This window comes from Buceros rhinoceros, unplaced genomic scaffold (assembly GCF_000710305.1).
Source record: "Buceros rhinoceros silvestris isolate BGI_N320 unplaced genomic scaffold, ASM71030v1 scaffold11096, whole genome shotgun sequence".
Classification (NCBI taxonomy): Eukaryota; Metazoa; Chordata; class Aves; order Bucerotiformes; family Bucerotidae; genus Buceros; species Buceros rhinoceros.
The window spans coordinates 123,456-137,831 of NW_010417008.1; the positions used below are offsets into that span (position 1 = coordinate 123,456).

The 14,376-nt window shown below is 40.0% G+C and overlaps 1 protein-coding gene across 1 annotated transcript in view; it reads right to left on the minus strand.

Annotated features, from left to right (window-relative positions):
• The window catches only part of DNM3 (dynamin 3), a 146,992-nt gene that overhangs the window by 100,493 nt on the left and 32,123 nt on the right, over positions 1-14,376 (minus strand). The window contains exons 14-16 of the mRNA XM_010138017.1: positions 12,444-12,492; positions 10,817-10,846; positions 4,068-4,181 (exon numbers count right to left, since the gene is read on the minus strand). Of these exons, the coding sequence (XP_010136319.1) occupies positions 4,068-4,181; positions 10,817-10,846; positions 12,444-12,492 (193 nt within the window). The remainder of the gene's footprint in view (positions 1-4,067; positions 4,182-10,816; positions 10,847-12,443; positions 12,493-14,376) is intronic.

Below are 14,376 nucleotides of genomic sequence, written 5' to 3' on the forward strand. Positions count from 1 at the left end.
TGCTAGCCGCAGAAGCCCAGAGCAGCTTGCTGTGTGGCAAGTTATTTCTGTAAACAGGCACAACGTTAGACCTTAGAGTAACTTCTCCCCTTTCCACTCTCTCACCTCCTCCCTTATTTTCATATCTCCCTCCCAAGCCACACAGAGTTTTACAGTTGGGAATGAACTCCGAAATTATAATACAAACTGCATCTGTCTCTAGATAACACTACCCTCTCCTAGTGAAACAGGATGGAGGTATTTCATTCAGAAATAAGACTAAAGGGGATTTTTCCAATAAACAGAAACTTCACTTTTTCAGAACTTTTTCTCCTAGAGCCCAGCCTGGCATTCTTTGCGCACCAATAACGCCAGTGAAATCTCTGGATGCTTTAGAAAGAATAATAAAACCACATTCCCCGACCATGCTACACCACTGTACAAACGGCATCCTTTTGTTTACAACAGGAAGCTTTTGGATTCACAAGCTAGAACAGTGATCCGCAGCCCCAAAGGCCAGTTTACCCTAACATAGAAGTGGCTCATGCACAAACTGCAGGTTTGCAGGTTGATTCTAAGGGAACCTCAGCGCAAAAGCTCACGGCTTTTTGTGCTAATTAAAGCAGTAACAGCTGACAGCTAAAATGCTCCGATTTAATCTTTTTTGTGTAACTATGCCTTACTTCAGCTAGTATTATATGGGGTACTCTGTGAAAGAAAACTATTATCCATGAGGTCAATGAACGTGCTCATCCCGCGCGCACTTATAACAGCCTTGAAGCATTACACAGTATTTTTCTTGCCTGATTTTAAGCAAGTGGAAAAGCACAAAGTCATGATGTTGGTCACGCAACAAAGTTATGAACACAAGCAACTGTATGCAGGATCAGAATAGTATTTACGAGTAGTATGGACTGCTTTACCCACAATGCTCAAGCATCAACTTGCTATTTCCTAATCACAAGCCTTCTTACGCACTGATTCCCACCTCATCAAGGAATAAAATCCTGATGTACATTTAAGCAGTAACAAAACCATGTCAAGAAAACAATCAGATTTTTGGTAATACTGATATCCTACAAGAAATTTTGAAATCTTTTGCTCAAGTAACTTGTTTCAAAATGTGTTCCTCTGTGGACTCTTCACCTATAAAAGCTGCAGCTCACAAACAAAGGAAGTAATTTACATCCTTCTAACGGCACTAGCATACAGCCACTTGCATTCAGGGAGTGATTTTCATCTCAGAGTAAATTCCAGACTACAGAAAATGGGCTCAGCTTACACTAGAGGGGGTACAGAGCCCTAGAGCTCCTAGCAAGCACTCCAGCTTCGTGAAGTACATCGTCAGCACTCTCCGGTACACAAGCTGCTACAACGTTCCTTACTCAGGGTAGAGGCGCAGGGGGAACAAACTCATCGCTGTGGCAGGAGAACAAAGGTGAGACCTGAGTTTCTGCATCTTGCCCAGCTGCGATGAAGCTGCTCTTGCTACTGTGCAAGGACTGCAGAAGTGACCAGCCCTAGTGGGAGGCACTGGGCGTCTGAACTCCCTACGACCTCACAGCATGCACGGCCATACCGAGCCCAGCCACAGCCCAGACACATAAACACGGGTATCGCTTCACACATCACTGAAGACTACATATCTTACCGGGGGGGAAACACAACAGCACGCAGTCGTTTCAATAATCATCTGAGAACAGGATGTGACAACTACCAAAGCAAGCTGAAAGTGAGGAGAACATTTCAAGGAGACAACATGTAATTACAAGAACTGGAATTCAGCCAGATCAACTAGTTGCTTTATTTTCAGAAGCTGGTAGTTCTGTTTCCAAAACAAGTCACCAGTCTTGGGATTAATCTAATGGTCAAGCTGTGGCTTTGGCCATCTTCAGAAAGTATCTAAAACAGAGTTTACTAATTTTTTCAGTCCTATGGAGAAAGGCTCAGTAAAAATTAAAAAATCCAATATAACTTTGTGAACTCTTTCCTGAGATAGAATAATCAAATTATACAGCGGATGGGTACTTATGGAGGAACTCCTTCCACCAGCAGAGCATGGCATATTGTGCCATCTTCTCTTTACCACTCTAAAACTCCTGACTCATCTCCCATAGTGGCCTGAATGAACTACTGGTATTTTCATGACTCTCAAAACAACTGTTTGGCAATTAGGAGACATTATTTTAAAAATACGCATATGGAAACATGACAGTGGCCAATTCCCTCCATGTACTGATCTGAGATTCCCAGGTGACACATTCCAGCACACAATCAAAACAATTTATTTTTAAAGTTGCACAGCAGAAGACATCCCGTAAATATTTTCAGAAATTTTTATACAGCATACAAAGATCAGGCTCAAAAAAGCAACACCAAAACCACCTCAAAAGTCACCACAGCACATCTTAGATGCATCTGCAAGTGCTTGAGACGGAACATAGCAAGGGGCATCAATCTTATTTTAGTTACAGCGACCAGTACCTAATCTAAGATAGCAAGTTCTAGTAGCTTCAAGGTAGATCACAAAAAAAATTTCAAACTCATAAAGGCACCTTTGCATTTCTTTTTAATTCATTTTTATGCCATTGCAATAAAATACTCCAAATTATATTTCAGAACTTGAGAACAAAATTTCTCCTCTTGACACCTAGCTCCTCCCCTTTGGCTGACTCCCACTCATTTTCTTGTGACAGTCAATACATTTGAATCCCTTTAAACCTTAAATAAAGAGCCACAGGGCAAAATCTTGAAGATTAACCTATTTCACCCCTCAATCTTAAGGTCTATCCCAAAATGGCTACTCGGGAAAGAACAACGCTACTGACCAGCAGAGTTTCCCCACAGAATGACTTGTGCTAAGTACCATGCTCTGGATCCGCAGGACTTCGCGGAGCACTGGCTCATGTACGCGCACTGCAGGACCCCGGCCCAGTGGTTCTGCACTGCGGTGAAACACTAAGTTAGTTTAAACAGAATATGAATTGTCTGCTCAGTCCCATTCAACCAAATCCCTGCTTTGACAGGGCAAGCCAGTGTTTTGATTATTGCTTAGAATAAGATGGAAAGACTGAGTGATGTTTTAGACCTCATTTAAAACTCACTCTTTACCTGTACCTCTTACATCCAATAAATGGGTTCACCCTAAAAATCACTACATTTTTGCTGAAAACATTTAACTTTTAAAAAAATCAAAACATAATAGGATTTTTTTTTAAATGTAGTCCAGTCTTTCTACAAAAACCAACACAAACCTTAAAAAAACACAAGGGCTTTACTGTAAAGCTGATAGTGCAGTAATCCCATTTTAACTTTCAAAAATTAAACAAGATGACTGCTGGAGTTTTGTATAGAGCATATCATTACCAACCTTGTTGAAAAAATAATTAAACAGAACAGACAACTTATTCAATAAAGCGAACAACCTGGATGTCCTGTCTATCACGGCAATGTTTTTCCCAGTTCTCGTATTACTCACCTCAGATTTACCGATCAGCAGCGATATTTCTTACCAAGGTGCATTTTTCTGTCAGATTTGAAAACGTGTACTAACCGGCTACAGAACTGAACAGACAGACTTTCAGCCTCTCGGAATGTGAGGCCAGAGAACGACTGTCACCTTAAATCAATTTAGAAGTAACTTCGCCTAGACAAGTTCTGATCAACTTACAGTAGATCTGCAAGAACAGTCCAAACAGGCATAGGACAATAACCAGAACACCCAAAAAAAAAAAGGTGTGGTGGGGTGTTTTGGGGTGTTTTTTGTTTGGGTTTTTTGTTGGATTTTGTTTGTCTGTTTTAAGACCAATGCGTGGAAACAGGAAGCGAAGAAAAAAAGTTAAACAAGCACAAAACACACACACACCCCCCAACACCCTGTATTTATGTTATCAGCATTTCAACAGAAGCCTTAGGAGGTCAGCATTCTCCATGAATCAAAACCAACAAATTTAAAGAACACAGGCAAAGCCTTCAAACATTTTTTCAGTTCAAGTCTGTACAAGCTAGTGTAATGTTTCAAACTGCTATCAGAAGACTAAATAAACACTGTTTTCTTCCCCAGTAGGAAAACTTTCTTCATTCCTTACCTCATCATCTTTATACCAGGACAAGCTTTCCGCAGTCAGAACGAACCAGTATTCCTTGGATCCGCCTTTCATGATGCCGATGTTGTTGATGGTCAGCCAGCCTTTTCGGATGACCTGTGCAGAGGTGTAGTCAGGCACACACTTAGTACATTATTCACTTCACGTGGTTCTCCTGCTGCATTCATTCTTTTAAACAAAGACTTGCTAACTAAAACAGCGACAGGTGCATTTGTTCAATCCCTGGCAAATTCAGAAGTTTTTGCAGGTTCCTATCATTCAAGAAAAGCACCTATTACAAAGTTAATATAGTGTTTTCAGTCAAAAGGTTGAAGACGAGAAAAGCCCGAGCATTATCACGTTGTACTTACAGCAAGTATGAGAACATTAAGGATCATGAAGGTATTTGTATAACAACATGTTGTAAAAGTCCATACGATTTTATACGTGACTACTCTGTTCTAGTCTAATTGTTAAAGTAATTTGTAAAGTTGGATACTAGGAAAAGCACCTAGATCCTGGCAAAGTGAGGGGCTTCTGGCACACACTGCGAACTTTCAGAAGGGGCTAAATTTCAAATTAAGATAGAAAGCAATAAGGAGAGGTACGTGACAGCTATTTTCTTCTTATAAGGTAGAAGAAGAAAAGAGGGAAAAAAAAAAAAACTAAGGCAGCCATATCTTCTTATAAGGTAGAAGAAGAAAAGAGGGGAAAAAAAAAAAACTAAGGCAGCCATATAAAAGTCAGGGGAGAAATGGGTAAAGCAGAACTTTATAAAATAGATTCAAGCCAAAGATGAAAGGTCAGATGGGAACAGCATACCTATAAATACTAAAGCCAGGAGGCTACATCATGCAAAGAGAAAGAGGGACAAAACAAAACTTGAAGAGGAACGAGACAACTCCAGAGACGAAGAGAGAATGGTCATGAGAACTGGTTTAAGGATCATACTGAAACTTTCAGTTTTCTTGGTTTTCAGTGCACGTACGAGAAGGCAAATGTTCTCTCCTGTCATACTCTGAACAGGACAACAGAACCCTGCAATTGCACAGATGCAGGGAACCTCGGCCATTCTGTTTCTCCCCACAGCAACACCCTTTACTGCCCATGAAGTATTGAGAAGGAAAGAAGCGCTCAAAGAAGCCCTTCAGAATTCCCTCAACAGGTCCCACAAGCACAGACTTGCGTGATTAAATATGAGTTGCCTCTTGCTTTTAGAGAAAATACACTGGACTGTGCCATTCCTCTCACAGGTTTTACAAGATTAGTAACTCCAGTATCAGATAATGAGAGAAAAACATTGCTCAATATCTATTCCTTGTCATCTGGAAAACTTTCACAATCGGAATTCACTCCCACTCAGCACGCGTGGTCATGTAAGCTCCCTGAAAAAAACATCGCTGGTATCACACAGAGCAAGGGACTGTTACACTTGATAACTAGACCAAAGAAAGAGGTCACAAGTTGCCCCTGAAAAGCTAGTAAAAGTACTGGTAACACAAGAGTATCGATTTCCCACTCACTACCAACCAGGCCAGCGGTGGAAGAGAACCACTGAAGATCCAGAAACAGTCTACAGGTTGTCAGCCTGTAAGAAAACCACTAAGAAAGCACTGATTTGGGTCTGAAGACTCAGTAAGTTTTGAAAGAACCGTGACTCCTGTAGAAAGACTCAAGGGAACAGCATGAGCAGGCTGGATGGAATAATTGGTACCACAAAGGTTTCTGCAGAAGTTTGTCATGTTTTTTAATATTCATGGGCTTTGGAGGGGGGGGAAGTGGAGCAGGAGCATTACTGAGTACAACTAACCATAAAATGCTTGTCCAAGTGCAAGTTAAGAGAATACTGATACAGACTTGATTACCCATCATATCCTCATTTTATTTTATGATGGTTTTTGAAGTGATCTTTTCACAGGAAACAAGAAACACATGTATACAGCCAATGTACTGGCAGCTACCACAGAACAAGTTGTGGAACCAGGCTAATTTAAGCTTTTTCTGCACTGAACTACACAAGTGCAAATGGAAGACACTTTAGGAAAAATTCAGGAAATTAAGGGCTCCCCAACCAGGTGAGCTGTACTTATACATCAGACTAAATACTCCACGGCAAATGCGCAAAGGTGATTATTGCCATGTCATAAAGAAATCGAAATGAGAGGGTCCAAGAGGTGATGCTGTTGAACCATGCTGTCTGCAGCTGAAAACACTGTCCATAGCCACACACAGGAAGAACAGCCCAGCACGCTACTGAGAACAGGTTTGGACACACATCTTAAAGAGGGTAGAAGATCTGGAGACAGATGTCCCAGTGGGGGATAAAGAGGTGGTCTCTAGAAGCAAACCAGTAAGAAACACGCGAGCAGCATGTTCAGGAACCTCACTGGTGACAAGCTCTTCAAAGAGAAGGGAAATAGCACTCCCTGCTTATTCCATTCAGCGCTTTCCCTCATCATTACCAGAGGCTTTGTAGCATGCTAATAAGAGACAAGTTTTCTCAATTTGCCAAGAAAACATCTGTGGTAGAGGTCTCAGAACAGACCAAGTCAAGATTTAAAATCTGGACTATACATGCCATGTAAGAAGTAATGAAGCTTTAAATAGGTCTAACAGAGAAACTACATTAGTCGCACAGCTCCAAAAGCCTGTCTTGCTCCAGCCCAACAGATCTCCCCATAGATGCATAACTGTCACTGGGTGTGGACAGAAACAAGCTGACTTGCTAATACAAACATTGGTCACTGTCTCGTAAAGGAAGGAATTTGCCAGTTGTTTCCTCAAAAATCCTGTGTGCTGAGGATTAGATCCAGCTGTCATTCCCACAACACTGCACGATGAGCAGGGCACCAAGCTAGAGCAGTACCTCTGTGTTTTCCATGTGCACATTTTTAGACCTGTTTATCTAGACCCCTCTGGGAAAACAGGGTCCTGCGCTCTCTAAAATATCCTGGATGCTACAACAGATCGTAATTATCCAAGATACTTGGAAGCAGTTCCAGGGGACATGAAGGGAGGGAAGATGAGCTTAGTATGTTAAGCCTCATGTTCTTTTCACCGAATTGTTCCTGTTTCCCAGGCACATTTTGGAAACTACAAAAAGCTACACTTTCAAAATACTCAGTACCACTGTTGCAGTCAGGGGGAAGAGAGAAGTGGGGTCAAGGTATAAGTGCAAAACAAAGCGAGGTTAAGCAACATTGTTTTACTTTCCAGAGAAACTGCGTTACCACTTAGTCTCCAGCCAATTTCTCAAAAAATAACTCAAACTGCATTTTAGAAATGTGTCTTTCCATGGGCGATAAGCAGCAAACTTTTTCAAAGAGAGTTTTATAGTTAAAACCAACTCTGGTGGAGGAGGTTGTGAAGTGTTTTGATTTTTTTTTTAAATTATTGTGTTAGCTAAGTTGTGTAGTACTTCAGCTTGAAAAATAAAAGTAGTGTTTCACTATTGTTTTCACCAGTCCACTTTCTGGTTGTTTGGATTTAAGAGATCCATTTCAATACTTCCTATCATAGTTCTAACTGTCATTCTGTGCAAATTGGATATTTGTGACATGAGTTACGAACTTCAGGAAGGTGAAAAATATGGGCATTGCCACAAGCTAGTGAAGACAATATTCTGAGCAGTAGTTGGACTCCATGTACAGGATGAACAAGAGATGACACAGTTCCTTCCTTCAGGGTCCAGATACCTAATCTGGGTGTCTGAAAAATGAAATTTAGAGGCTACAAATGCACGTGAACAGCCAGAAGGAAATAATTTTCTGAGAGTTCAGCTGCACAAAACCCAAATCATATCTCTTGTTATTCTCCATCGCTTCACGGATAAACAGGAAAGCAGGATTTGACACAATAAGTGCATTTTATGTATTGCTACATGACTCACTTCATGAAATCAAATACCATAGTTGTAAAAGAAATATATTTGAGAATCAGGAAGTGTTTCATTTCTTTAAAACAAGTATTTAAAAATAATTTCTAGGTAAGCGAGAGAGAAGTGAAATGGACTGGGCAGACAGAAAGACAAGCTTGAAAAGTCACAAGACGGCAACTCGCACAACAATACAAGCAGCATTCGTCGAGTTAATGTAACTCTATTAAAAGTTTGTTACAGAACTCCACTGAAATAATTTTGAACACACACCACAGCTGCCAGCACCACTCCATCCTCTGATCACTGTCATGACACTGTGTTCCCAATTAGTAAGCACACCGAGAGAACAAACATTGCCAAAACTACTTTGTGAGGCATCTTTACCAGCTATTGGTTCTTTGGGTTCAAACATGAAGATTCTTGCACTAGGGAGGCTAAGAAGGAACAACAGATTAGAGGGGAAACCTAATACCGTCTTTCACTGTAATTTGCCAATCGTCGGAGCATAAACTGATCGGATCTGTTCTGACACTGAACCCAACCGAGATCTTGTGACATCGCTTCCTCCAAAATCACTGCACAATGTATCGTGTAACTTAAAAATAATTACAATGGCTCAAGTCCTAAGCACGTGTCTACCTAAGACAAAAATTTGTTTACTGAAGCACTGAGTAGTGACAAATTGAAACATGCTTCCAAAGGCAGTTAAACAGAGACTGACGTGATTAAGTCAATCACGAGGGAATCTCAACCTAAAAATAAGCACAGTTAAACGCCATTTAGAACAGCAATACTTCTCTAGTCTCAATAAAGTGAAAACTCAACAGCAGCATGTCTCATTCAAGGATATTTTGAAATTTAGCATCATGTGGCTGTCCATGGGCACCACCTCTTTTACAGAAACATTGGCATTTCTTAACAGAACAGCCTTGTCATGGTTTTTCATGACCACCTCACTCACCATGGCACAAGTTTCCATTTCCAGCTACTTGCTTAAAAAAATTCTGTAAACACATTTTTTCCCTGGGTCATGCAAGGTAACAGGATTTAAGTGTATCTGAAGAAAAGCAGAGCAAAGTATGCTGCAAAGCAGCATTAAAAAAGAAAAGAAATGGTTACTAGGGAAAAAGTTACTTATTAGCACTATAGTTCCGACCAGCTGATGGGGTCTGAATGCTACTTGTGTCCAGAACAAGTGAATCAGATCGCTGGCGTAGCATTGTCAGAGAGGCAGGTCAAGCACAGTCCTCAAACCCAAACCTCCAAGGACAGTGCCTTGAAACTCAGAGTTTGGATTAAGCCCCTTCTCCAATTATAGGGCTACTCCAAGCACAGCAGCAGATTTTGCCACCGAAGTAACACACAAACCAGAATTCTATATAATTATATAGAATCCTCTATAATTTGAGTATCTTGCATTCTCACACGCAATGTATCAACTGGGCACGTGGAGCAATGACACCTTCGTCTTCCAAGGTTTATCATGAAGGGGAGCTTTAAATGCTACATTTTAGTCACCAAAACAAATCTCAACACACAAAATACATGGTTAAGAATGGGTCAGCTTTCAGGAACCAGATCTCACTAATGTGCTGTGTAAAACCAAGCATTACACTGATTATTTCAAGCAAATTAGAAGACAGACTAACCTGTGGCTTAAAAAGAAACTTTGTGGAGTCAGGTCAAAACCTCAGGCGGTAGCAAAGAAAAGACAAACAAAAAAGGCCAAAGATTAAGCGTGAGAGGATAAATTAGTAGTAGAGGAAAAAGGAGCAAAAACACGTTAAGAGGAGCTGGCATTACACTTCTTCCAAAAATGCAATATTGCTGTGCTAATCTTTTATTTCTGAGATACGCAGAAGCAGTTACCTCCGTAAGCCAGTTCAAAGCAAGCTATGAAAAAGAAAAGCAATGGATTGCAAATGAGCATCCCACTGTTTTGGGAAAACTTAAGGATTTTGATCTCCCGAGAGGTGCAATTCAACTGCTGTTTAAATCAGCGCTGCTTAGTCCTTTTTCCTTTATGGAACATAAGTTTGTTTGAAATGATAACTAATATAATTTGATGATGTGGCAACAAACTGGAAAAAAGTACGTTTTCATCATAGATATTACCAAAGAATGCACACAATGCAGAGATTTACTTCTTACACCCGACCATCACTGAAGCAGGAGAAACTAGTTATAAAATTAACCGCTGTTTAGGCAATTAAATTATCTAATTAGTAACATTAATGGCATTCACATATTTATTTACTCATGAGGTGGAAGGGTTAGAAAAAAGTCTGTCCATGGTATATTGATCCTCCTGGTGCTACAAAAAGAAGGCTAAGAAGGCTTGAAATATTCCTAAGCTTATTCATAAAACTCACTTATTCTATCAGAGATAATCCCTTCACATAAACAAAACCCAAGAACAGTACCTGTACCCATAAACAGCACGTTCATTTACACACGAGCTAATGTTTCCTTTTGGTTACCAGAGGCTTGTTTGCTCACCTTTCAAAAAGAGGTTTACTATGAATAGAGGCACTTACATCAGATAAAAACTGCTTTCCAGTTACATAACAGAATAGAATAAACACCAGTTAGTCATTTTAGTTTGAGAAACTCAGTAAATTGTAACAGTATTAATTTTACTCAGTTTTCTACGACATTTCGGGTTATACTGGTTTGTACTTGTAACAGCAGGTTAGTAGCACTTGAGTGATGAACTGCAATTACAGTTTGTTGAAGAGGTGTTACAGACAAGACAGTTGAACATTAAGTAGTTTAGTAGCAAGTATTCAACAAACCCACGAGTTAGAGACAAACTTTGCCCTCCGAGAAGCTAAATGAAAAAGCAACAATAAAGCTTACAGAACTTAGCTCGTACAATTTGCCTTGAAGGCGGAAGATTGGTTCCCTGAAATAGCAAATTGCAAGAATGAAGTTTTATTTCAGAAACATTTTCTCATTCTTTTCAACTCCAAACAATTAACTTACAAACATCTGTTTATTATCTTTAAAATAAAAAGTTCAAAGTCCTTCATACCAAAAGTAATCACGTTTCAACATTTAATTTAAAACAGCACGCTTTTTCTGCACTTCTTTAGAGAAACAACATTCACTTAATTAAAAAATCATTAATTTTAGTTGTGTATTTTTTAAGAGTCAGATAATTGGTCGATTTTCCTTTTATGGGACACTCCAAAGTGATGACAGTTGTTGTGTTTGACACATGTTCCGGCACAGCTAGATAAGGAGGAAATCTCCCCTCAGAGGGGAGAGTCTAGGCTTTGAAGCCTTTTCAATGTTTAGATCTTTCAACATTTTTCCTCTTTAGTCCAAACCATCTATCACATCAAAAATGCCACTCATGCTGGTCAGGCTCGGGGGGGACCATCACATCCAAGAAGTTAATGGATTATTTTAACTAATATCTCAGAAATAACCAGCAACTTCTTGGTGGGAGTAAGAGGTTGGCGTTCTATCGCCAAAACCAGGAGAGTTCTGGCATTTTTTGAAAACCTAGTCACCTACAACAGCAGAACAGGAGACTTTCTGAAACGTCAGGTCTGTCACCTGAGGGATCAGTAGTCACATTTGAAAACCTTGACCTCCTGAGCAATGGCACATGAAAATTTGTAATTATTTATATAAAATTTCATTGTCTTATTTTTACTAGCATTTTTAATTTCCTTTTAAAGTATGTACTAATTCCCCCACCATTTTCTTTCTGTTTACGAATTTGCAAAACCCTCACAGTGAGCAGAAACCCTCAAAGTTGTAAGCACTTTCATTATTGTCATCTCAAAAAAAAAAAAAAAAAGAGGACTCATCCTGTGAAGTACTAAGCCCTCCTGGCCCACACAAAAGCAAAGAAAGAAGCAAAGCACATGAGCACTCAGCATATTGCAGAACCAATCCCATATTCTCATGTGATCAAAAGAAACCAACAAGGAATTTCATTAATGAATCTCAGTGAAAATGCTCATTAATCTGCGACCATCAACCCGTTATTGTTTGATGACTTTGAAGGCCGCCTACGGCACATAGTCAACACCTTTGTGAAGTCAACTGGAAGTTTTCCAAAGGGGTAAAGGCAATTGCTTGCTGAATTTCCCCTTCGCTGCAGTTACGCTGTGAACGTGTAAGAACTGGTAAAAGACAAAGCACACACAAGCAAGTACTCACCAGTGTTTTGGATTCTGAAATTCACAAATTTGCCGTTAATGACAAAATACGTGGATGTGTAACTTGAAAGACTCAATGGCGTAGGAGGGGGGACACTAATCAGTGGTGCAAGCAGTAGCAGAAATATTAAACAATAATTGATGATAACAATGAAAGTCAGGTGGCTCTGAGAAATTGAGTAAAAGTAGGTGACGATGACGCATTTTGTATATGGTTGAAGCAGAGAAGGCAAATGATACGCTCGCAACAAATAAACGCAGCCAAGAAAACCAAACAGCTGGGATTAACTTGCACATGCCATTATCCATTCTCTGTTAGGTGCCTACCTGATTTCCCACTGCACTTTTGTTAACCTGACTGCTTCTTTGTTGGGCACTGAGGGAAGCAGAGGAAAAGAGTTACAGTGAAGAAACTCAAACTAAGCCAGTTCCCGAGGAATAGATTTTAACAGTAATAGTTACTTCTGGTTCCAGCACAGAAAGCTAGATTAACAAAGAAACATTGCAGAATTATTGCAGATATGTGCATATCTCAACTACTTAAAGCGTAGGAACGCCTGCTGATATTTGCCTGCTTAGGACAGCAGTGACACACACAGCAGACAGCTCCTACTCATTACCTCCTTCGTAACAACATCCTATGCGGATTGGTAAAGGTTACTAAAAGCACGGGGAAGTTACGGCTCACGGGGGTAACTTTGGAAACGTCAGCCTCTAAAATATTCAAGAGAGACAAAAAGAAAGCCATTTCTGTTATTTACACAATACAAAATCCTCCCCTGCTGGAAGCTCCTTAATAGCTTTGTCTTGACAGTTTGTTTTGGATATTATTCTAATATTTATACAGATTTTAAGGGTGTAAATATAACCAATGGATGAAGCCATCACAAGGATGCTTCAAAAAGCTGGAGTCATGCAAGAATAGCTGAAATGAAACCATATTTGAACTATTTTGCTCAATTCCCGAACTCTGGTAATCCCAGTTCCTGAAACAAAACATGCTCCTGTCTCAAAAACACACAAGTTGCCATTAATTCTAAAAGCATTTGCATTATGTGGTGGCTTGTGTTAAGCCACAAAATAAACGTATTGCTTGAAAGAGGGAAAATGTTCAGAGAGGAGGCGTTGGCTACTCAACCACCAGAGCGGCCACTAGTGACAGGAAGTTTTGATTGGATTAGATTATACCATTCCCCCAGGCACTGGTTAACTGAAGAAAAAAGCATATATATTAGATCAGCTCCAAACACCGCACTGAAAGAGTACGGAAGAAAGATGCACTTGGATCGCAGCCTGTGGGCCAATCCGGCCACTGTTCTGTGCGCAGCTCCTGTCCCAAAGGATTGCTGAAGCACCAGACTTGGCCCCGTCCCAACTCTGACCCTGCCCTTCGGACCGTACTCAATCAAGCCAGTAGCCCACATCCGTACGTGAGAAGATCCACAAGGATGTTTATTCCATGTGCCTCTTAGCTCTCAATCATCCAGATCCTTTTGACGAAATAGCACTGCATATTTCTGGAGCATCATCTCAGTTGTATCAGCTTTGGTGCATAAATTATGATTGAACAACACAGAAAACACAGCATTAACCCCTCACCAATTCTGATCTGTTGTTTGAGAAACACATGAGACTGCTTGTGGAAACATTTTGGTTTGGTTTTTTTTCTTTTTATTTATTTTTATATTTCATTTTAGCGCCTTGGGAAAGCTAATGAGACCACTAACATTATACTAATAACCTCATGCCTTTTAGAAATAGACCAGCAATTCGTCCTCTAATTACTGTTCTAAATACAAATTAATCTTTCTATAGATTGAAGAATGTAACTATGTCTAAATCACATCAGCTGGAAACAAACCCAATCCCAACTACTCATTCTGCTAAATGAGACAAACATTAATATTCTAAGATTTCACAACTGCAAAACTATGCAAAGATTTCTGAATATTGGCACTTTTTAAAATCCTTCTGAAGTCAATTCACGTCACTCTGCACCTGCCTTAGGCCCTGCAATGCCGCTAGGTAGTTTGAGATGACTTGTGCTCTCATTCTTATGAACAAAGTTCACAGGACTTGCGCTTAGAAAACACTGGAGTCACATGAGACAATTGGCTAGAAGCCTCAGCAAAAAAAGGAAACGCTAGGGCATCTGAGGAATCTCCAGTCCAGGATGTTTAGATGCTGCAGAAGCCCATATGCCTCCCCAACACGATTTCATTTTCCAGTTCTAACATAATTGCTACAACAATAATGTGAT